Source organism: Lissotriton helveticus, chromosome 3_2, assembly GCF_964261635.1.
Source record: "Lissotriton helveticus chromosome 3_2, aLisHel1.1, whole genome shotgun sequence".
In the NCBI taxonomy this organism is placed as follows: Eukaryota; Metazoa; Chordata; class Amphibia; order Caudata; family Salamandridae; genus Lissotriton; species Lissotriton helveticus.
In genome coordinates this window covers 178,507,322-178,532,239 of record NC_136062.1, presented here as the reverse complement: position 1 = coordinate 178,532,239, position 24,918 = coordinate 178,507,322, and the positions used below count along the sequence as shown (strand labels likewise).

General features: G+C 47.2%; 1 protein-coding gene across 1 annotated transcript in view; it reads right to left on the bottom strand.

Moving 5' to 3' along the window:
* The window catches only part of LOC144826256 (uncharacterized), a 257,403-nt gene extending 239,904 nt beyond the window's left edge, over window positions 1-17,499 (bottom strand). The window contains exons 1-3 of the mRNA XM_078684620.1: window positions 17,359-17,499; window positions 10,482-10,556; window positions 9,076-9,204 (exon numbers count right to left, since the gene is read on the bottom strand). Coding sequence (XP_078540746.1) covers window positions 9,076-9,204; window positions 10,482-10,556; window positions 17,359-17,499 — 345 coding nt within the window. The remainder of the gene's footprint in view (window positions 1-9,075; window positions 9,205-10,481; window positions 10,557-17,358) is intronic.
* Window positions 17,500-24,918: the final 7,419 nt, after the last annotated feature.

The following is a 24,918-nucleotide window of genomic DNA, read 5'->3' as shown; positions in this document are numbered from 1 at the left end:
GTACGACAAACCGACGGTCCGAGTTCGCACGGGTGTGCTGCTCTCGGACGCTATACGGGTGCGGAGGGGCACCAGACAGGGTTGCCCCCTGTCGCCTCTATTGTTCTCCTTGGCCATGGAACCCCTGGCCACAATCCTCAGGACTCAGGGGCCTGACTGGGGGATCCCGCTAGTCGATGGCCTCCACGCGGTGTCACTATATGCAGATGACCTGCTACTGTACGTCAGAGACATAACTAACATCCCAGACTCCCTGGCCGACGTCTTCCAAACCTTCGAGGAAATGTCTGGACTGCGAGTTAATTGGGCCAAATCGGGGGCTTTTTCCTTTAGCCCAGACACGCCTGAATGCGATGTGCGCCTGGGCGGAGGCAGATTGCAATGGTATCCCACTACATTCCGGTATCTGGGGATTCGAATATATCGGAATCCAACAGATGTCCTCGAGTGAAATCTTCTGCGGGCCATTACCTCGATTCGGGCACAGGTCAAGTTCTGGAACACCTTACCCCTAAACGTCCCGAGCCGCATAGCACTTACTAAAATGATAGTACTGCCCAGACTGCTGTACTACTTTGCCAATCTGCCCACATACGTACCAAATAAAATATTCCGAGACCTGGAAACTCTGCTACGCAGTCTCATCTGGAATGCGGGCCGGCCCCGCGTAGCGCTGACCAAGCTCTACATGCACACTGAGCAGGGGGCCTAGCAGTACCACACATGGAGCTGTACTACCTCGCGGCGCAGATGCAGTGGGTGACGGGGTGGCTCAGCGGCAAACACCTCGAAGATACTGCTTCGGACACTGCTGCCTGGACGCAAACGCAAATCTGCACGCTGTTCCACCCGATAACCCGAACTCCCTGCCCCTTGCAGCTGCACCTGGCGGTGGCGCGAAGATGCTTCCTGCGTTGTTTACGGCTCACCCGGGCGACAACGCCATATGCTCCGATACTACCTATTCTGGGTACTCCAGGGCCAGTGGACGCGCTAACTGTGACCCGACTCACTAGCTGGACACAGGCGGGGGTGGACACTCTGGGAGATCTCTACAATGACGGAACACTACTCACCTTTGCGGGCTTGGCCACTAACACGGAAATCCCAGCTGGCCAATTCCTACTGCATGCGTCCCTCTTACGCACACTCACTCGGTCCTGGGGCGACATGACGGACGAACTGCCGATGCACAGCTTTATGCAGTATCTCCACGTCATGGGAGATGGCTCACATGTCATACATTGGTTAGCGCAGGCCCTACTAATGCATTCGCAACCGTCTACGTTGTCGCTACGGGACAAATGGGCAATGGATAGAGGACGAGCATGGACTGATAAAGAATGGGCGACGATCTTAGCCGGACCGACATACATCCCACGCAACCCCCGTTTTAGAATAATACAATTCTACATCTTGCACCGAGCATATCTGACACCCGACAAGATAAACAGGTACTTCACGACCACTGATGCCGCTTGTCCGCGCTGCTCTCTGAACGGAGCGGACCTCTTGCATATGTTGTGGCATTGTCCCGAAGTACACAGGTACTGGACGGAAATTTCAACGCTACTCACGCGCAGCACTGGCGGGCAGGTACCGCACACGTGGGAAGCGTGCATCTTGGGGTTATACAAGCGCGCTAAAGTCACGAGAGTGCGTACGCGCTTCTGGGACATGGGGCTCATAACGGCCAAACGTCTGCTAACCAAGCATTGGAAGGCGGCGACCCCCCCTCACGAACAGCATTGGCGCGCCTCATTTACCAACTGGGCGCGAGCGGAAGGTACAGTGCTTCTCCGCGAGGAAACCGCGGGACTGCGTAAGTTCCCCATAGCTCAGCTCTGGGATGATTTCCTCAGGGCGTTCCGACGCGCCTGTCAGGAGCAGGGGATCACCTGAAACGCACTTGCACCGACACCTCGCAACACCTCTTCACACCAGAAGCTGACATAGCCCTGCCACCCTCTCCCCCGCTCACCCGCCTCTTTGGACATTGGGATAAATGCTAACGACTACAGACACTTATTACACCACGCACTGCGCCGGGCGCCCACGCAGCGCCACGCACCAGCTGCTGCCTTTGCCTCACCTAACTTGCACACTTCACGCGGCGAGAAACCCTACTAGGCCCTGCCCCGCAACCGACACCATATATGAGGTCCTGTGACGAACCCCCCCTACCCCCCACCCCTTCTTTACCGGCCCTACCCCCCAGATCTCTCCTGCCAAGATGTAGGCATAGGGGATGGTCTGTTAACTGGTCGTGTTCCCAGACCGGACCCGTTTCTTCACACAAAGGAAGACGTTAGATGCAACATGTCACTAACAGGAAGCAATACTTTATTGATCTCGCACCACACACACCCTGCGGAGCCACGGTGACACTTATGCATTGTGAGAGATACAACTTTACATGCACCCTCACCCATGTTAACAAGAGACCCACTGCACAGCCTATCAGATATCGCTGCATCTCTTGCGATCTCCCAACACCACCGCTGGGAGACCTCGCAGACATCGTACTACCTGACACTAGAGACCTGCCTGAAAAGGCTGCAGACTAGCCCTGCCGCACATAACCGCCTACCACTATGCCTCAGTGAGCTATACTATTGTACGCCTAGTCGTTCCAATAGTCAGCATTACGATCACGGATCTGGTAAACCACCTGCTGCAGATTCCCCCCCCCCCACTATTGGCTGCCTGCAACTAAATTTTTGACTAATTGCGGGGAATTGGGGGATTGCTAGCAAGGCACTAATGCTGGGTGATCGCTGCAAAGCAAATCTCTACAACATAAGATAAAATTACAAGATCTAATACTAATCTACCTACACATCGGATGGCTACACATACACCCGCATGAGACTCGCCGCCGGACCCTCGGGTTGTCGGCTGAATGGCTGTGTCATCTAGTCATAGGTTCCTATGATTGTTTTCTGCCCGGCTGCCCCTGGGAGCCGCAGAATGTAACATGTAAGAAATTTACCATCTATGCAATAAAGGTCTTAAAAAAAAAAAAAAAATGAGGGACCACTCAAGTGCTGCTAGTTTATTTTTAACGAAATTGCCCTGTTTTGTTGTTGTGAGCTTTGTCGACTGTTCAAGAGTCAGGATGAAGCCTCTTTAAGATGCTGTACAGTTATAGACTGCCATGGGTATGCTGTGAAGGATTAACAAGACGCAATGTTCACCAGCGACCCGCTGTTGTAAGTCATCATAAACCCCCAAGTACAGTGACTGGACTTGAGAGGCAGTGGTGTTGGTCTATATACTGCTCCAGTAGAAGTACCATGGCCATATGTATGGTTTTAGAGGTAAGAGCGAATCTGGTGATCGGTGAAACATTGGACAGAAAAGATGGGTGCAAACAATTTATATTTACGACAGCAATATAGGCCTTGGTGAAACCTGTGGTGAAATATGTACTGAAAAAATCTCGAAGGGTAGAAGCAAAAAATTAGTGTGAGAATCTATTTAGTAGCTGTAGGACCAACATGTGTAGTGTGGTACCATCTATGTAGGAGTGGATAGAGCAAATCCCTTGGTATGAGATACTCCACGTTGGAGCTGTTGGTGTGTGATAATCTATGGAGGAGCAGTAGGAGGAAAAAAGGTGGGGTTGGAATAATCTATGGAGGAGCTGTAGGAGTAAAAAGGTGGATGTGTGGGATAATCTATGCAGGAGCTGTGCGGGTAAAATGATGGGATGAGAAAATCTAATCAAGAGTAGTAGGAGCAAAAAGAAGGGTATGGGATGAACTATGGAAGGGCTGTAGGAGCAAAAAGATGGATGTGGTATAATCTATGCGCGAGATTTGTCCCAGTGGTAATCAGCGACAAGATCCCGAATATGCTCTTCACATACGTGTTAGAGCTGACAGGGAGGGCAGATAACACTCTTGGGGAGAGGAGCTGACAGGGATTTGGCTCAAAAACAACATCGTTGAATGAGAATCATGTTTGTCAGCCATCAATTTTCTCGGTCTTGTATTGGTTTTAGAAATGAAAAACCTGTTTGGCTATTTTCAGAGTTAATCGGGATGTGCATGCTGTGGTGGTAAAAGAAAGTAATTGAACAACAAATCTGGCCAGTCTGTTAGACTCATGCATACTTTCCCTAGTTTGCTCTTGTACAGGATGAGAATAGATTTTAAGGGTATTTTTTAGAATGACTTCCCATATAGCCTCCACAATGCCGTTTTATTGTTTCGTCATTTTGTGAGAAGAAGTAAGGACCATGACAGTTTTTGCTCCAGATCTCTGCTTAGGGCCAACCTAGAACCGATGAGTGCTAGCTGTCTGGAAACAAGAGGCAGAGACAATGGATTCCAATCTGTGATTTGAGTCTACCTGAAAATGACTGATTTGGTTAGAGAGTAACAAACCATTTGAGAGATATTTAACATAGTTTGTGATTTGGGGAGTTAAATGTTAAGAGTACTGGGCAGATGACGTGAAACAGTAAAGTTCTGTGATCCAACCAAATGATAAGTAACATGTGCTGATTACAAATGTAGTTTTTTTTTTTTTAAGGTAGTTGAGTACATGAGCTGAAACTGCACCAAATTTGTTGGAAAACCATGAAACATATTGAAAATCAGAAATCATGGTCTTTTGATCTGAGGGTGGGTAAATCAGAAATTAAGTCTCTAATGAATTATTAAGGCAGGGTGCTGTATTGATAATGGGCAAACCACTAAGGAAAAATTATTATTTTATGTGGAGGCGGCTTGAGGGAATACATTGATAGTGGCTACCATGGCCACCCAATAAAGTCTAAGCTCAGAGTTGAAGCAACATTTGCCTCAATATGTTAGGTGAGAAGGAGGTGATCCTGTTCTGCAAGTATTTTCCACTGGGCTGAAATAGATCCACTTGATGCTGCCCCTTTTCTTACACCTCAATTAATTTGAAACAAATCAAACTGCCTTTGCCAATTGTGAATAATGAAGGCACCTCATTTTCACTACACAAAATAAAGCCCAATCAACATTCAGCTTATTGTTTGCTTCCACCTTGTGACACTGAAGCAACTCATACAGGATAACAAATCAGCATTTCTGCACGTTCATACATATATGCAGATCAGATTTTTCAGGGCACATATCCCATCTGTATCCACAGCCCTATTCACATCCCCATTCTATCCATCTTGGATTTTGTTTTAATCTTAAGCAGTCATTCTGCATTATTTGTGCTTCTGGTTTTAACAGCAAAGTTACTCCATCATATTAATTATAAATCTAGGAGAAAATCAAACAAGAAGCATCTCCGGTTATGCGCATAGAAGCACTTGTTAATCAATCACAACACTTGATTAAGGATTGATTATAGAGCATATTTGATGTGTTCGAGGTAGGGCTGGAAGATGTTGTGTGAGGGCAAGTGACTTCAATACAGGGCACATTGGTTAGATCCCCTGATTTACCTAATGCATATAAACTGAGGTGCCTTAAGACCATAACTGTGGTAAAGTGGAATATTATGTGGTATAGCTGGAATTCATACTAATAAATCCTTAGCTTAGTCCTTGTAAAGTGGCAAAGAGCAGTCAGGCTTTACTAGAGGAACATGTGTTAAGCATTTCAGAGTACCAACGTGGACGATAAGTAGTTTACGAGACTCAAGAAAAATCCTACACCAATTTATCAAAATAGAATGTATTTCTATCTTAATTTAGACACCAAAACAAACAGAATAGCATACATATAACCGGAGTTATAGATTTTTTAATAAATCAGTGCAGTAAAATACATAGACAAAATAACATTGCAGTCAATGGCAAAAACCACTATTGACAGTCATTTGCAAGGTGAGTTACATGGACCCCTTATAGGGTTATGGTAATGCGGTCCCCAGGACCAGGCCACAACAGTCAGATCAATTTTACCTAGCCTGTGGAGTCCAGGTGCAGAATTGTTCTAATATTCTTGGTAGCGAACAGGAGCCACAGGTAGTGCTGTTTGTACCGCTTACATGGTGCTGCAGGAAACAAAATGCAAACACACAACAGGTACGCAGCTGCTAACATCAGATGATGGTTGCACTGTGTTCTCTGTAGATGCAGTCGAATGTGGGGGGTGGTTACTGGATTGGGGACCAACAAGCCTTGGTAACAGTAGGCACAGTGAAAAGCTTCTAGAACTTCACTGGGTCCAATGGAGAAATGTAGTGGCCTGAAACTTCAGGACAGGCAAGACTACAACTCCCACAATGCACTGCACCACCTGGTTTTTGACGAACACTCAAAGGGCCCGATGACCAGTGAATCTTTGGATATGGCGAGTGTTTTTACCTGCAGTTTGCAGGGGACTTGTGCCACTAGTCCAGGGGAGACTGTGGTTGCTTCTGGCTTCCACACAGGTCCCTCTCTTTGGGAGTATCAAGTTTTAGCCAAAGGAGAGGGTCATTCACTCAGTTACAAGTCTGTTGCCTCAGGGATAAAGTATCCCTCTTTTGCTTTGTGCTGTGTGCAAAGTTCCTGTTGTCGGCAATACAGGTCATTTCTTGGGCCTGTTAAGTAAGTTGTTCAGATCTTAGTTCTGGTGTCTGGTGGGTCCCTTAAAACCTCGATTTAAGAGAGTTAGAAGTGTGGGAGTTAGTAGGCAATGGACAGCTATTTCCTGCAATTAATTCACCCTTGAGGTGACCACATCCAGTGGTGTAGGTCACATTTCTACCCAGTATCCACTATGTCTGCCGTCCTAAAGATGGTAGAATTCTATTTTAGTTGCACAGATCAGGCTGTCCACCCTAGAGTTGGGCCAGCCTTCCTGGAGGTGTACATTTCCTCTATATCTAATTTCCCACCTTGCCCGGTTACAAGCACACCTGGGTAGAGGGGAGGGCTGTATCCGCCTCAGGGGGACAGTCCAGATGCATATCAGTGGCAGTGCAGTCTTTGAAGCTCACTGCCCTGTTGTGCCAATTTACTAGCATGCTAGGGAGGAGGGAGGTGTGAACTCCTTCCTGCCCAAGCCTTTCTTCCCGACTCCTAGGAGTGATCCCACTGCCTGGCATAAGGTCAGACTCTGTCTTGGCTGCAGCAGGTACTGGAAAGAAGGTCCTGGTCAGCCAGAGCACAGTGAAGCTTGCGCAACAATGTGGGCAACCTCTAAGGTGCCACCTGGGTGCATGCCAGTTCACCCAGGGCACGAGAATTGTGACATATTTTAGTGGTACCATAATGGAGCTGCCCATCTCAAGAGTGCCCAGTTGGAAGCCCTTGTTATCTTATGGACCGCTAACACTTATAGTAGTTTCCAATGGGGAACGCCACTATAGGGACATACAGGTTTGCACTTATATGTCCACATCTCTAATATAATGCACCCTGCCTCCTGAGTGGAGGAGGCCTTCCTTAGGAGTCCCTGTCATATATTAAAGACAGTGCATTGACTGTGCCACACATGGCGAGGGCACAACCAAGTCCAAGTAGTTTGCATTGCTCCTGCAGTCTTCAATGACAGGCATACTTTCAGTAGTTTGTTTGGGTCACCCAGGGTGGTACAAAACTGTGCTGTAGCCCTGGGAACCCCTTTACCACCTCTGCCCTCGGTATCCCTGGTAACATATACTAGGGACTGATAAGGGGGTAAAGTCTTGGCCAATTTTGGATTACCAAGTAGAACATGACAGTTTTGGGAGGGAGCACAGGCACCGGGGTCCGGGCAGCAGACTGCAGTCACTATCAGAGTCATAACCATCAGCATTTGGAGCAAAACGTGGGGGGTAACCATACAAAAAGGGCACTTTACTCAAATAACATATGCACGTGCCACCTTGAAGTAAAATCCCTAAGGTCTGGTTCTATCTTGTGTAGGCCCTAATTCCATTTTAGTCCCTGGAGGTTGCCATCTTCCTTAATTTAGACAATGGACGTCACCATATTCCCCGATTTATGCAAAATCACTATCATGTCTACCTTTGACGCAGATGTCTCCAGACCTTATCTTTCTAAGAATTGTGATAGCGTTAAGCTCTTCGATTAATGGCATAGATGCCCCATCTAATATGACATTCATCTGGTCGAAAGTCTACCCTTCACCATGTCAAGGTTAAATAAGACCATGCATAGACATATAGCCAAAATAATGTAGTCTGAATTGACATCCTTGTGCCATTTACGTTCATAAGGAAACGTCTAGGACGCATACCTTGATGCAAATACTCTGTGTCAGACAATCCTAAACTTATGTCAGAAATTCCAATTTCTGATATGATTTATTATATATGTAGCGCCACTCGATCACTTGTCAGGAGAGGTCCTTAACCCAGATTATTGATTGAGATTCTGCTAAGGACGGTCTTGCCTACTCCTGGCACACTTCGCTCTTCAAAGAGGCTACATCGCACCTAATGCCTCAAGTTGATGAAGCCCAGTCCAGAGGAAGACCGACTGACTGCTACCACAGCATGTGTTTGCGTTCACGGGTAACACTGTCTTCATCCCCCCACTGATAAAGACAGCTTTTGCTGTCAACAAGGTATGCAGTGAGCTTCTTCGCCCCAAGGAACTGTAGACTGCAAATTGTTTTGAATTCCATGCTCTCTTAGTGTAGCGCATAGAAGACATTAGGGTGTTAGGTTTTAGATTACATTTTAACAATGTTAGAAATGTTCATTTTGTTCTCATTATTAATAACTATTCTGCTTGCTGGTTTTTGATAAAATTCTGTGTAGTTGTTTTAGATGTCCAAAGAAACATATTGTTACTGTACTAATAAATACTTTTAACTAAAAGTGTACATTCTTCTTAGTGCAATGTGTGTGTGTGATATTGCGAAAAATGTTACTGTTACCATGGTGCACCTGTTCTACTTATGGGATTGCTAGTACCCCAAAAACAATTCTTCTATGTCAATTACAAATTTAATACGATACTACGTGGCTACCTTTACCTGCCTTTCACATTCATCGTTTGCATAAGCCAGGTTCACCAATGTCACCCATGAGTGGAAAGCACCCTTGTACAGTTATACCAAAGTCATAACTTACGCAACAACCTATGACGCTTCCCATATCTACACAACATTTCCCCTAACATGATTAAATGTACAATATTCCAACCTCCTGCAGCTGCGAGAGGAGGTATTTCCGTTGTCCACAGGTCTCCTCGTAGCCCACAATGAAGACTGTGAGCTGCTGCTGGTACTTCTTCTTCAGGACATGGTCCCCCAGGATTGACTCCAGCTTTTCCTATAGGAAGAAAAAAATTGAGCTATGGAGAAGAAAAATGTTGATCAGACATACCTTCACATGGGGTATGTTTCATGGCCTAGACAGTCTGAATGTGAGAAGTTCCTGTTCCTGTACCCCAAGGCTACAGTGAGTGTTAAAGTACTGAGCTGCCTTCAGGTGAAGAGAAGAGGGGCTCAGTGGGGGTTACAGGTGCCAAAAATTAATTTACAATATTTTCATTGCTGTCAATTGATCTGCCTGGGGAGTTGCAGGTGATTGACTGTGAGAATATCAGGTGCTTGCTTCATGTGCACGGGAGGATGTGGGTCATCAGGGCTTTTCTAATTCAATTGATGTTATGATGGGACCAAGAAGGTGAGATTTCACAGAGAGAAACACAGTGACACGCAACAACCTCCAAATCATTGTGCTTGTCTGCTGCGGTTAACAAACATTACATAGAGCACTTACCACATCCTCTGCAATCTTCATGCTAATCTGCTACTATTAGCTTACCGTGTATTCCATATCCCCATACTTCTTTCCTGGTCTTATATAACCACGTCTTCTCCAGTCTCTATATCAGTCTCCTGTCCTTAGAATAACATGTCTCCCCCGATTTTCATGACACTCTCCAATTGTTAGCGTACCACTGTGTCCCCAGCCTCCATGCCATTCTCCTATCCTTAGCATACCACATCTTCTCTAGCCTCCATGCCAGTCTCCTATACTTCGCTTACCATGTTTTCCCCAGACTCCATGCCACTCTCCTGTCCTTAGCGTGCCACGCCTTCATGTCACTCTGCCATCCTTATCTTACCACGTCTTCCAAGGCCTCCATGCCACTCTCCTATCCTTAGCCTACCATGTATTCTCCAGCCTACATGCCACTCTCCTGCCTTAGCATACCACGTCTTCTCCAGCCTCCATGCCAGTCTGTCATTAGCTAACCCAGTCTTCCATAGCCTTCATACTATTCTCATATCCTAGCCTACCACGTCTTCTTCAGCCTCCATTCCAGTCTGTCCTTTGCTTACCACGTCTTCTCCAGCCTCCAATCTCCTACCCTTAGCATACCTTGTCTTCCCAGCCTCCCTGTCCCCTGTTGTTAGCTTACCACATCTTCTCCAGCCTTTATACCTCTATCCTCTCTGTAACTTACCATATCTCCGCAGCCTCTATGCACATCTGCCATCTGTAACTTACCATGTCCTCCACAACCTCCATACCAGTGTCTTTTCCTTATTTCCTTAGCTTATCACTTCTTCCCAGCCTCTACATGATTTGTAACTTACCACATCTTCCACAACTTCCATAGCTGTCTGTGGTTCCACTTCTGCCAGGTTACTACGCTCAAAGGCTTGGACCATCTAAGAAACACAAAACCAGAAGCAGTGAAAATGTTTCCACATACATGTCACATTTAGCACGACACACAGGTTTTTAGGTCTACTCAACGGTGCTTCTTCATCTGATCAGCAGACCCAAGGTAGCTAAACTGAAGTCTAAACAGGGGTACACCTCGGGTCCCCCACTGCACGATGATACAAATGGGCTATTCTGTTACACTGGCTAGCCAGAGAGTCACATTGTGCTTTTTGTAAACCACGCAAAGCTTATGTGGTCTGTTGATATATTTATGTTCATGGTTTATTATGTATTTATTGGGAGTTTTATATGGTGCGAACAAGACCCTTTCGGGTAACAGAGAGCTTTACAAGAAAAGCAACAGAAGGTAAGTTACAAAACGGTGTCCATTTACAAAAGTGCAATAGAAGTTATGGTTTGTAACTTTGTAAGCATTACTTTTAATAAATGAAAGCCTTTAAGTAAATGAAAAAGTACATAACAAAGAACTTCCACCCTCGGTATGAGATGGATGAGTGACCAGTGAATGCACAAATGGTAAACTAGCATATTTTTTAAGCTTCGTGGGCTTTTCCAGAGGGCACCGGGGGCCTAACTCCGGTGGCCTTCCTTAAGGATGGATTACCTTCTGGGTACCCACACTTCCACTCTCTAACTACTTCGTGGTGGCAGGAGCACTCAGATGCTTGATACAAACTCTGGGATCCCCCCCATCCGATTATTGCAAAAATCCTGAACTTCAATCTGACAAAATCATTCAGAAAGCCCAGAAAAAAAGGGGAAATCACCTACCAATCCCAGCGTATAATGACATTTCCTGACTACACCCACCATTTTCAACGAGTCCAGAAATCATATGACAGAGTTAAAATGAAACTTCGGGCAATACAACTACAATACATGCGGATATTGAAGGCAAGGCAATTTCCTTTGAAACTCATCGAGTAGGAATGGGAGTAGACAACGGCACAACGACCCGTACAATGCATTCCGTCTCCTGCCTGGGGGTCACCCTCAGTGCAAGGCTACCCCTGGTACCATACTGAGCCCCTGTCAGACAATGGAAATCGTGGAGATGTCAGTGCTGGGTGTAGGCGGCTGGCTCACACTCTGACACTGATGATGACCCCCTTTCCATCCACAGGAGCATCTGTGGCGGCATCCCCACCCCAGACCGTAGACCAGGAATCCTCCCTGGACATAACAGACACCAACCACCTAAGCCTCCTGGGACTCCATTAGATACTTATGAACCCGGTATGCTTCGTACATTGCGGATCACTAAGGACCCAAGTTTGGAACACGTCTTAGGACTCACACCTACATTTGTTCTAGTATGTTTTTTGGGGGGCGAACAGATACTATGGGGGGGGGAGAGTATGGGTGGGAAGAGATGTTGGGGGACACAGACCTTTATTAAGTTAGCCAGTTCTGGCTTTATTGGTTTACCGTTCTTGATGTTCCTCTATTATGCACACCACAATACTAACCACTGCACCTACAGAGCTTGCACTTTACTTCTATGGAATTTAATGTCATTGTTAGCTGACCCAAAGTGTGGGACACGCTGTCAGCTCCAGACTTTCCTTATCTTCCCTGATATGGGCTCCTTCATTTTCATGACATAGAATGTCAACGCCCTTAGAGCCTCCGCCTCCCATGGGATCTACTTTATTGGGATGGATTTCATAGATATTTTGACTTCCACTCTACACTCCATGGGCCTTGGAACCCCCCCCCCCACGGGCAGGGTGGATGGAGAATTGCGGGGCTGGGTTGAGGGTCAGAAGAGATCAGCACACGTAGTCGCAGGAAGGTAAATCAATATTCACTTTTTTAGTAGATAAGATGCAGAATCACTGAGCCCAAAAGACCACATCCAGTCCCCTACCATCTTCTCTCAGTGTGCTTCCAGTATTATTTTACAGAACCTTAACATGTCATTACAGAACCTTAACAATCCACTATCTACTAATGAATGATGACATATCCATGATATAGACATATAATAAATAGACTTATAACTATACCACAGGGTTTGGATCTCTGTGATGCCTGACGAGAATGGAACCTCCATGTCCAGGTTTGCACCCGCCACTCTGCAGCACGTAAATCACTATCTTGAATTGATCTGATACTACTCCTGCATCCGAATTCCCATACACAGTAGGCTCCCACATATTTCCCTGTTCCATTTCTGATCACGCCCCAGTGACCCTCGTCTTTGGTCGTTGGAGGAAGGAACCCCGCCCGATGTGGTGGCGCAATGCCTGGTGTCTGTAGCAACGTGGCTTTAGAGAATTCCTTGCTCAAACAAATATTTAACAACAAGGGGTGGTGATGGACAGAGTTTCTGAATTAAGGAGAATACTCTCACCCAGTCAAGAGATCAGGGCTAGATCCAACACCGTTTTTTAGCTCACTGCACCATCCCAGTTCAGAACCTGGCTATATGCAAATTAGTCTGTTCCTGTCCCAGTGCATGATGGGAACAGGGCAAACCAAACTACCAAGCCAATTCTTATACTGGGAAGGAAACAAGCATCCGGGGACCGGTTTCTGGCATTTCAGCCGTCGTCGGCCCGGCTTGCTTGAATCCTGATGGTGAAATGAGCACGGGACTCACATCTGAGTATACCCTTCCACGCTTAGGGTGGACAAAATATTTAACAACAAGGGGTGGTGATGGACAGAGTTTCTGGATCGTTTTTGGCCACTATAGGTGGCAGGGTATACTCAGACATGAGTCCCTTGCTCACTGCTCCATCAGGATTCAAGCAAGCCGGGCCGACGAGGCTGAAATGCCAGAAACCGGTCCCCGGTAGCTCGTCTCCTTTCTGGTGAAGAATTGGCTTGGTAGTTTGGTCTGCCCTGTTCCCATGATGCACTGGGCCAGGGACAGACTAATTTGCATATAGCCAGGTTCTGAGCTGGGATGGGGCAGTGAGCTAAATAACGGTGATGGATCAAGCCCTGATCTTTGGACTGGGTAAGAGTGGTCTGCTTAATTCAGACACTCTGTTCATCCCCACCCCCTTTTCTGAATCGTTTTTGGCCACTATAGGTGTGGCAGAGTATACTCAGACATGAGTCCCTTGCTCACTGCTCCATCAGGATTCAAGCAAGCCGGGCCGACGAGGCTGAAATGCCAGAAACCGGTCCCCGGTAGCTTGTCTCCTTTCTGGTGAAGAATTGGCTTGGTAGTTTGGTCTGCCCTGTTCCCACGATGCACTGGGCCAGGGACAGACTAATTTGCATATAGCCAGGTTCTGAGCTGGGATGGGGCAGTGAGCTAAATAACGGTGATGGATCAAGCCCTGATCTTTGGACTGGGTAAGAGTGGTCTGCTTAATTCAGACACTCTGTTCATCACCACCCCCTTTTCTGAATCGTTTTTGGCCACTATAGGTGTGGCAGGGTATACTCAGACATGAGTCCCTTGCTCACTGCTCCATCAGGATTTAAGCAAGCCGGGCCGACGAGGCTGAAATGCCAGAAACCGGTCCCCGGTAGCTTGTCTCCTTTCTGGTGAAGAATTGGCTTGGTAGTTTGGTCTGCCCTGTTCCCATGATGCACTGGGCCAGGGACAGACTAATTTGCATATAGCCAGGTTCTGAGCTGGGATGGGGCAGTGAGCTAAATAACGGTGATGGATCAAGCCCTGATCTTTGGACTGGGTAAGAGTGGTCTGCTTAATTCAGACACTCTGTTCATCACCACCCCCTTTTCTGAATCGTTGCTCAAACAAATAGGTAGCATTTATTAATTAAATCAAGACACTATAGACTTCCCTGGGCTGCCGTGGGTGGTGGGTAAGACCACCCTTTGAGGAATGGCACAATCCCACCTAAAAGGGAAGGAAGGGGGCACACATCAACAAATGGCAGTCTGGTACTCAACATCCTAACATTAGAACAAATCGGCTCTGCCAAAATTCCTGATACCAAGAGCAAACTTCTAGCACTAGAGAAAGCGTCCATTCGACAGCTGGCCCTTGACGAGACCCACAAATGCTGGTTTGCATCGACGAAAAGGTTTATGAGTAGGGGAATAAATCGGGAACTCTTCTCTACTGGCAGGCGATGAAGGACGTCGCCTCTTAGATCATCTTGTCAATTACAACTGAGAATGGCACAGCAACATTCATGGCTTACTATTTCGGGCTTTATGCACCATGTGAACGACCCCCAAGAAAGCTCATCCCCGCTAGTGACCAACATCCAGATGGCGAGAGTTAGTGGAAGCGATAGGGTGATCTGAACTCCCCCTCACAACTGAGGAAATCACAATGACACTTTGCGACATGAATTCAGGTAAAACTCCAGGACAAGACAGTTTTCCTATTGGGTACTACTGATACTTTCAAGCCCAGTTGCCCCCCCTCCTCCTCTATATCAGCAGGCAATTAAATAAATCATATTTCCCTCCCAAACTTGACTTGGCAACCATAATGGTGCTGCGGAAATTGTGCATGCCACAGGATCATTGTGCATCTTATTGCACAATCTACCTTCTCAACTCCTGAAATAAACATATCTGCTAATGTTCAGGCTAGCCAGGCACTTAAAATCATACTACATCTGATCCACCCGATCATTGTTGGTTTATGTCCAACAGGAGTACCAGTCCCCGAGCCTAAGCCTGTGTCAATAGCACCCTCTCTGCCCCATTCGTAATAAGCCAAGGTACCCATCAGAGCTGCACTCTATTCTCTTTTATATTTGCCCTGGCCATAGAGCCTCTGGCAGCCTGGATTTGCTACAACACGCAGATATGGGGATTTAACTGGGGTATCAATGGAGGATCCCTGCACCCTATATGCTAATGATGTCCTTCTCTTTATGTCCCAGCCATCCCTTGTGGTCCCACGACTTCTCCAGATGCTCACCCTGTATGGAGAGTCATCTGGACTGAGTTTTAACTGGCCTAAAATCGGTCCTGGTCCCTCTGAGGGCAGATGAGCAAGTGACGACCTGGGAAGAGACTTCACAATACGTAGACTGAGCTTTCGCTCTTTAGGGATACACATAGTGCTCACACCTAGCCTAACCTGGAGCCATAACCTGAAGTCCCTCGTGGCTTGGTTCATGGCGGACATAGGCAGGTGAGTAGGACTTCCTCTTAATATCTTGGGCTGCATAGCCCTGTTCAAAATTATTGTGCTATTTTACAAAGATACCACATACCTGATTCCGTAACCTATTGGACAAAATACGTGCCTTCTTGTGGTTTAACCACCCCTCCTGATGGAGGAATACGCATGGCAGAAATCTGCCAAGTTTATTGAGCAGCCCACCTGTTGGTTGTCAATTACTGGTTGAATGAGGGATGGAGTGATCCAATGTTCTGCCTAGAGGTGGCAACTGTTGGATTGGAAAATAGTATATGTATGCTTTATGGAAACCCCATCATCCCCCACCTCCCTGAGCCAGCCCAGCTAGTCCTTGTAACACAGCGCTCAAAGCTGAAATGGATTGGCTGGGATGAAAGGATCATGCTTGAGACCCCGCTGTGGACGGGGTGTAGGCTATGTCATTCGTCCTCCCTCGCTGGGTTCGGAGGCTGGGACAAAATCAGGATCTCCATGGTTGGAGATGTGTGGCAGGGATCCCACATGAAATCATTAAACTCCCTTCAAATAGATTACACCCTGCACAGATTGCAATTCTTCAGATAATTACAGGTACACCATACCCTTGAACAACTCCATGATTCCCTAGCTGTGGGTCTGGAAGTCAGACCCACAGAATCCCAAATCCTCATGGGTCCTATTGAACGGAAGGGCATCTTGTGGATTTACAAAGCCCTCATACTGAACTCCCTAAACCTGTTTACACGATTGCTGTCCCATTTGGAAGGAGGACTGGGCCCATTAGATGACTCCGATTAGAGGGAAGCCTACGGTGTTGGTCATCTCCTGGAGGCTCAGGCTCATTCAACCTAATTTCCTGCTCATGACTTACCCGACACCACTGAGACTATTGTATGCAAGCTCACTGCCAGCACCAAAATGCTGAGTCTGCTCAGAACCCTGAGCATAGTTTATTCTACTTGATATGGGAATGCCCCGAGATCACTCAATACTGGCGGACAATATTTACCACCCTCTGCAGAGTGCTGGGGAGGCTGGTGTACCGATCCCCCAATGTAGCTCTCTTAGAAGTCTGGGATGGGTTGAGGAACACGCCTGGGAACAGAACCCGGGAGGGGATTGAAACAATGTTAGCCAAGAGATACACAGCAAAAGTGTGCAATTCTACTTTTTCTCCCCTCTTGATCTGCTGGAAATGTGGCGATGAACTGTTGTGCCAAACAGCAACAAAAAAAATGTATATAACAGGGATGCCCCAGGAAACATGGGAAATATGGGAGAAATGGCTGGAATATAGGAGGTTGCCCTAATGCAAAGTTACTGTGATTAGTATTGTGTGATGTCTTTGAATTAGTTTCATCATCTATATGTACACATCTAAGAAATATTGTGGCATTTGTTCCACAACAATAAAATGCAGTTTAAAAAAAAAAAACTTTACAAGTGAACAAATTGGTACCATTGAGTTGGGTAATAATAACACCTGTTACATAAACCCACACTAATGTGGCTGCAGATGCCACAGGTAGATACATTGGCTGTTATTATGAAAACCTTAAAGAAATAAATACTGTTGTACTGCCATCTTTGGTACTGGTATGCAACTCTTTGCAGCACTCCTATGCATCGCATTCACATGCTCTGATGGCTTCTTCTTCTCTAATATAGTAATCGTGTTGAAGGGTCTATATGTGTTTTTTGTGATCCCTCACCTGGTCAACTCTCTTTTGTATCCTCAGCAGCTCTTCCTTGGTCTGCTCAGCTTTCCGTGCCATTCGGGCCATCCTATTGGCTGAGAGTACTGCCTGGGCTGGCCCATCTCCCAAAAGGTCTACTTCAGTGGGGGGCTCCATACCTTACTGCCTTGATAGTAACACAAGTGAAAGAAGAGATAAAGATTAAACAGCAAGAGGCAATAAAATGTGTTCTTCTGACATGTGATAACAGAGTATGTTGGTAAGTTGCAAATGTATATTCATCACATATCACTTTATACTGGAGGGCAAGTGCTGTTTTAGTAGCATTTATAAAGTGCCTACTATGAGCATTCAATTGTTAAATACATGGCAAGTAAAGAAATAAAGAAACAATGACCCCTTAAAAAGAGTGATGATTTAATGTTTATGCTATACCGGTTGAGCACGACTCAAAATTTGGTTCCCAGTGTGTTCCGCCTCAATATTCAATGTATAGACAGAAAACTGTTTTAACTCCATTGCGATTACAATCAGCTTATCAGTCAACCTATGAAATACCACTGTGGATAACCCAATGAACTTCATTCCCAAAGACCCGCTCTCCATGTCATACTTCCTTCCTACCCCATCTCTGTGGTCCTTTGCTATCCTCCTCCGGATCAGTATTCCTTTCATTCCCCATCTGGGGCCTCTCGCCTCAGCATCTCTGCCTCTCCCAAATGTGAGTGCTGGTCACAGGTTTGTAGTAGTCCAAGTCCAATCAGCCATGGCAAACTCCTCCAGTATTCATTATAGTTGGCTAGTTTTAATGGCACTTTTGAATACCAACAAGGTACTTCAAACACACAAAAGGTGATGGGATGAATTCTTCCAATAAATCTAACCACTGGCCATTGCTCTGGGTGGCTTTTCAATCCATCGTTCTTCTGTCCACCATGCCACCTCAGATTAGACCCAGCCATATGAAAATCAGTCTTGACTCTGCTCCAGTAGGAACAGTTCAGCCAGCACTGACAACCCACCTCTACGCTGAACTGGAAGACCACCAACCCAAGACCAGTTTCGCACTGTTTGAGGCTCTTCAGTCGGGTGTAGCTTGAAGAACCTGAAGACAAACAACCCAAGACCAGTTTCGCACTGTTTGAGGCTCTTCAGTCGGGTGTAGCTTGAAGAACCTGAAGACAAACAACCCAAGACCAGTTTCGCACTGATTGGGGCTCTTCAGTTAGGTGTATCTTGGTTCCAGTGGCACGGTGAGCATGGGACCCATATCTGAGCATGCCCTTGGCCACTTAGGGTGGTACATCAAACACCAAAAAGGTGATGGTGGGCAAAAGAATGATGGACTGGAATGCTACCCTGAGAAATTGCCAGTGGTTAGAGTTATTTCTAGCATCCTCCTATCATAATTTGTGTGTTTGTTGTACTAACAAGTACATCTGTTAGTTTCATGGTAGGCAAAAGCTCTACCTCTTGCTCTTCACCTTGGGAAAAGTTGTACTTGATCATTACTGGATCTCAGCTGTGGTTCTTGGACATACTTTTATGTTAGTGCAACTGAGATGAGAGCATGCACTGCTGAGCATCACCTGCACCAGACCTCATTTATGACCATCCACCAAAGCATTGATGGCAAAGGGCCAGAAAAAGCAACCTCCTGATATCAGAGAATTCTCCCCTATGTTTGGTCAACGATAAACAATCTGAGAAAGACAATTGAAACTGAAGAATGTTAACATGAGGAGGCGGAGAAGAGATGGCAAAACGGAAACATCTATATAAGACGAAAATTAGGAGGAGACAAAATTAGGAAAGGTCAATCTCAGGGGGAATTATCCCAAAGGAAACGAAGGATCAGGCACTGACAAAAGTAGATAAGAAAATAAAGCTAAATCGACTTTGAAATGTCTTTTCAAATGTCTTTACAGGCACTCTCCCTCTAACACCTTCTAGTAACCCTTCTCAAGATGTTCAAAATCATCCCAAATCTCTCCATGTGAAACTTATGAACTGTTTTCAATGTTATTTGATCTGCAGCAATCGCGTCTTCTATTATATTAGTTTGCTTTGTTCGGAGTCTCAGGTAGTTTGATCTGTTTATCCATGGCCGAATTATGACCTCACTGTTATTATCCAGACATGACCACACTAGCCCAAGAAGAATGTGCTCACAGTGTTTACAGTGACTTGGGTGTCGCGGATCTGTTGTATTTACTCCCTCGTTAATGCTTTTGTATTTGCTGTGGCACCGCCAAGCATATTACTAGTTTCTTCACTGCCAGAGTTTTCATTGCGGTGCGACTGCCATGAAAAGTGTGTCAATGTGGAAACAAAGGGGGCCTACGGGGACCCCTGTTGCCTCTGGGCCAGGGGATGCATGCAGGGGGGCACATATTGTGCCCCCCTGATGCACCCCCAGTTCCTGCAGGGTATAGACGTGACAGTCCATGCCCTGCAGGAACGTGCAATAGTGTTCCCATTACGGTACCTTGGTAAGGCTCACATATAAGCCTTGGCATTGCACTGCCATGCGCCAGCCGCCACAGGACCGCCCGACCTGGATTCCAGTCAGAATCAACCACCCAGCTCCCTTGTAATGTTGCTGAATGAAAGGAGACGACTTAATACACTTTGCTAAATATTTCCATGTACAAAGTAATGTGATTTATTAAATTACTTGAAAGCTTGTAATCTGTATCACTGTACCACTGGTTTAGGCATATCGTTTGTATGGTCTTTTTAGGATTTATCTGCTGTTTGTATTATATATATATGACATATTTTATAATAATTTGCTGTTACCCAAAAAAAAGAGTTATTAAGAATAGGTATAGATGTCATCAATGACATGTCTCAATAATGATATATCTTTAAAAATGTTGCTTTATCTATGTGCTTACCAGTAAAATTATAATTATACCAGGAAGGAGTAGTTTCTGTCCTGTAACTCCAGTTCTGTAGTAGGGGTATCTCTGTTATAGTCATAATCTAGTGAATAGTCCCGCCCATGTGCGTGGACCCCGGAGCAATCAAAAATAATCCCTTACAGTGTCGAAAAAAGCAGAACTGCACAGACACTTAAGAGAGAATTTTTAAGACAGATAATGCAGCCTAAAAGGTTAGACTGTCCAGTACTTCAACTAGAAATTCCACCACAAAATCCACAAAAAAAGCAAAGCCTGTACAGATTTCCCTTGCTTTAACAGCAAAATCCCTCAAGAATGATAGAGAGAAGAACCTGGACAGACAAGCCCCATAGGCTGCCATTATGTGGCTCAGAACAGGATACTGTGCCTTTAAGAGAACTTTCCAGAACTTCACAGTATCCCAGAATGCCTTGCAGGTCCCAGTTACTTTCAGTTCTTTTTGAAGGCGTAACACGCCAGACCTGAAGCATTCCGTACATAAATATCTCTCTCCACCGGGGAGGAGGGCGGGCGCTTATGACTATAACAGAGATACCCCTACTACAGAACTGGAGTTACAGGACAGAAACTACTCCTTCTGTAGTAGGGGATCTCTGTGTATAGTCATAATCTAGTGAATAGAATGGCAAGCCCATCCCCACACCAAAGCGGCGGTGGAGAAAAGAGAAATTATGCCACTATTGTGCGAACAGATTCCGCAGCAAAGCCTGCCCAACCTGAGCGTCTGCCCTGGCATCAGCGTCCAGGCAGTAATGCTTAGCAAAGGTATGGACCGACTTCCAAGTGGCCGCCTTGCAGATCTCTGCAATGGGAACATTACGAAGCAACGCTGTCGTGGCAGCTTTGCCCCTGGTGGAATGAGCCTTAGGTTTGCCCCCTAAGGTCTTATTAGCTTTGTAGTAACACAATTGTATGCAGGACACAATCCACCTCGAAATGGACTGTTTAGAGGTAGCAAGACCCGTCCTGACTGATCCATAATTGATAAACAATTGGTCTGACCTACGAATATCCTTGGTTTTATCCAGATAAAATTTCAGTACCCTCCTCACATCCAGGGAATGTAAAGATATTCCCGCTGGAGATGAAGGATTCTGAAAAAACGTAGGCAAAGTTATAGTCTGGTTGACATGAAAATCAGAAATAACCTTGGGAAGAAATTTAGGGTGAGTACGCATAACAACCTTAGCAGCATGAAATACAGTATAAGGTTCTTGGCAACACAACGCCTGAATTTCACTCACCCTGCAGGCCGATGTAATGGCCACGTGGAACGCCGCCTTCCAGGACAGGTGCTGCAACGAAGCCTTATGAATAGGTTCAAAAGGCTCCTTCATCAATCTCGACAGCACCACGTTCAGTTCCCAGGAAGGCGAAGGAAGCCTGTCAGGAGGGAATACTTTCTTCAAGCCTTCCACAAAGTCTTTGATCACAGGGATCTGGAAGAAGGAAGTCTGTGAAGGGCATTTCCTGTAGGCAGTCAAAGCAGCCAGATGAACCTTAATGGAATGGACATTAAGGCCAGACTGCGCCAGATGAAGAAGATATGGAAGGATGACATCCTCCTTGCATGTCGTAGGGTCAAAGTTCTTGGACTTGCACCAGATGCAGAATCTCTTCCACTTGTAAGCATAGGAAGTCCTAGTGGAAGGTCGCTTAGCCTCCTTCAGTATGTCCATGCAATCTTCTGGGAGATTCAGATGGCCATATTGCACTATCTCAGGAGCCATGCCGCCAAACTCAAAGACGAGAGGTTGTGGTGCAACATCCGCCCCCCGAACTTCGTGAGAAGGTCCGGCCTGCACGGCAGCTTCATGTGAGGAAGGAGAGACCGGTGAAGCAGGTCCGTGAACCACCACTGTCTGGGCCATTCCGGGGCAATCAGTATCATCCGCCCCCTGGACTGGGACAGCTTGATGAGAACCGTCGGAATCAGGGGAATGGGTGGAAAAGCGTACAGAAAGCTGTTCGACCAGTTGATCCATAACGCATTCCCCAGCGTCCCCGGCTGGTAGTACCTGGAGGCGAAGTCTCGGCATTTGCTGTTTTCTGCGGTGGCGAACAGATCTACGTCTGGAGTTCCCCACCTTGCGAAGACTTCTCCCAGCACCTCGTTGTTTATGACCCATTCGTGGTTTTCCTGAATCAGTCTGCTCAGTGCGTCTGCCTGAACATTCTGCACACCTGGCAGATGGGTGGCCGTTACCTTCAGTCCTCGAGCCAGAAGCCAGTGCCAGATCGCCTGCGCCTCCTGTGACAAGGTGCGTAATCTCGAGCCCCCCTGCTTGTTGAGGTAATACATCGTGGTCGTATTGTCCGTCTGTACAAGCAGAGAGTCGGTCTGAAAGGACGGATGAAAAGCCTTTAGTGCCAAGTGAACAGCTCTGAGTTCCAGGAAATTGATGTGGTACGTGGACTCCGTCGGGGACCACATCCCTTGAATCTGTAGGTCCCCGGAATGCGCTCCCCAGCCCTGGAGAGACGCATCCGTCACGATAGTTTGAGTGGGAATGTCCTTGTGGAAGGGAACCCCTCTGAGGAGATTCTCCGCCGAACACCACCACTTCAGCGACTGAAGAGCATGTAGAGACAGACGTATCCTGTCGTCCCAAGACCCTCTCCTCTGGTCCCACTGATCCTCCAAGCACTCCTGCAGCGGTCTCATGTGCAGCCGCGCGTGTGGCGTCAGGAAGATACAAGAAGCCATCGATCCCAGTAGAGAAGACACCGCCCTCACTGTTGTAGATGGAGTTGTCAAAAGAGCCTGAGCCTTGTGAAGGAGTGATAACCGTCGCTCCTCCAAAGGAGACACGCTTGCTGACAGCGTATCGATGGAGGCTCCCAAGTACTGAATGCACTGGACCGGAGTCGGGACCGACTTGGACATGTTGATGTGCAACCCCAGCTTGTTCAAGAGAACGCACGTCTTCCGGAAGTGCGCTTGAGCTTCCGAGAAGGAGGAGGCCTTGATCAACCAATCGTCCAGGTACGGGTAGACAAACACCTTGTTCTTCCTCAGGTGTGCCGCAACCACCGCCATGCACTTCGAGAAAGTTCTGGGCGCAGACTTTAGTCCGAATGGCAGTACCGTGTATTGATAGTGATTGGTGCCGACTTCAAAATGCAGGAACTTCCTGTGTTTGTGCGAGATAGGCACATGGAAGTAAGCATCCTGTAGGTCTATTGCACAAAGCCAGTCTCCCTGTTGTAACTGAGGATAGATCTGATGCAACGACAGCATGCGAAACTTTTCTCTGCGAATCCACTTGTTTGCCTGTCGCAAGTCCAGAATGGGCCTGAACTCGTTCTTGTCCTTCTTGCGAACCAGAAAGAACCGGGAGTACAGACCTCTTCCTCTTTGAGACAGAGGTACGTCTTCTATCGCCCTTTTCCTTAACAGGATATCGGCCTCCGCCTGGAGCTCGCGCAGCTGATACTGGGAGCTGACCGGAGGGATCGACGGAGGAGGGCTGGTAAACCGAAGACTGCATCCATTGCAAACAATATTCAGCACCCACTTGTCCTGAGTAATTTTTCTCCACTCTGCCAGAAAAAATTGAACGCTTCCCCCCCACCGGAGCGGGTAACGGATGAAGGGGAAGACACCGCTCAGGGTCGAGACCCGGCCGGGCTTTTGTTCGCGGTAGAGGACTGCTGTCCACCTCTACCCCTCTGGCGTTTCTGGAAGGGTCTCCGGAACTGCTGCTGTTGTTGCTGCTGCTGTTGTCCCGAAGACTGTCCTCGTCCTTTCCCCTGCGAGCCGAACCGCCGTTGGAACTGGCGGTAGGGTTTCTTGTCTTTGGGCTTCTCCAAGCCCACAGCCGTCAGGGTTTCAGCCTCGGCCTTCATCCGGGCCATTTCATCGTCGGCATGTTTCCCGAATAGCGTCTCACCGGAAAACGGCAGATTGGCCACCCGCTGTTGCGCCTCAGGCTTGAGTGACGTAAGCCTGAGCTAAACATGGCGGCGCTGGCTGATACCGTGGCAGTAGCCATGAGCGGCCAACAGTGCGATATCCGCAGCGGCGCTGATGTCCTGGTTCGAGACCAGCATCCCTTCCTTGACAATTTCTAGGAAGTCCTCCCTCCTGTCGCGTGGGACAAGGTCCGCGAACTGCTCCAGGGAGTCCCACAGCGCACGGTCGTACCGCCCCAGCAACGCCGAATGGCCTTCATAGTAGTGGAAGAAGTCCCACACGCCTTCCTTCCAGCCGAATCAATCCAGCGGCTCTCTTTATCCGGAGGCACGGTGGAGGACGGGGAGGTAGAATGCAACTTCCTGGCCGCCGTCACTATCACTGAATCGGGCACTGGGTCCATCCTCAGGAAGGCCGGGTCCGAGTCAGGTGCCCTGTACTTCTTCAGAAGTCTGGAGGGAGCGGCCTTCACCACCGCTGGTATAAGGAACAGCTCTTCCACAGGTTCGACCAGTTCTGGCACCAACGGCAGCAGAGGGCGAGACAGGTGCTTCTTGTGCAGAGTCTCGAATATCACTGACGTCGTAGGTGTAGGAGCCATCACCGTGATACCCAACTTCGCAGCCCCCCTCAGGAGAACCTCCTGGAATGTACCGATGTTGTCGATCGGAGACACCCTAGTCTCCGGGGAGTCCGACAAGGTTGGCGAATAGGAACGAGTCCTAGATGATG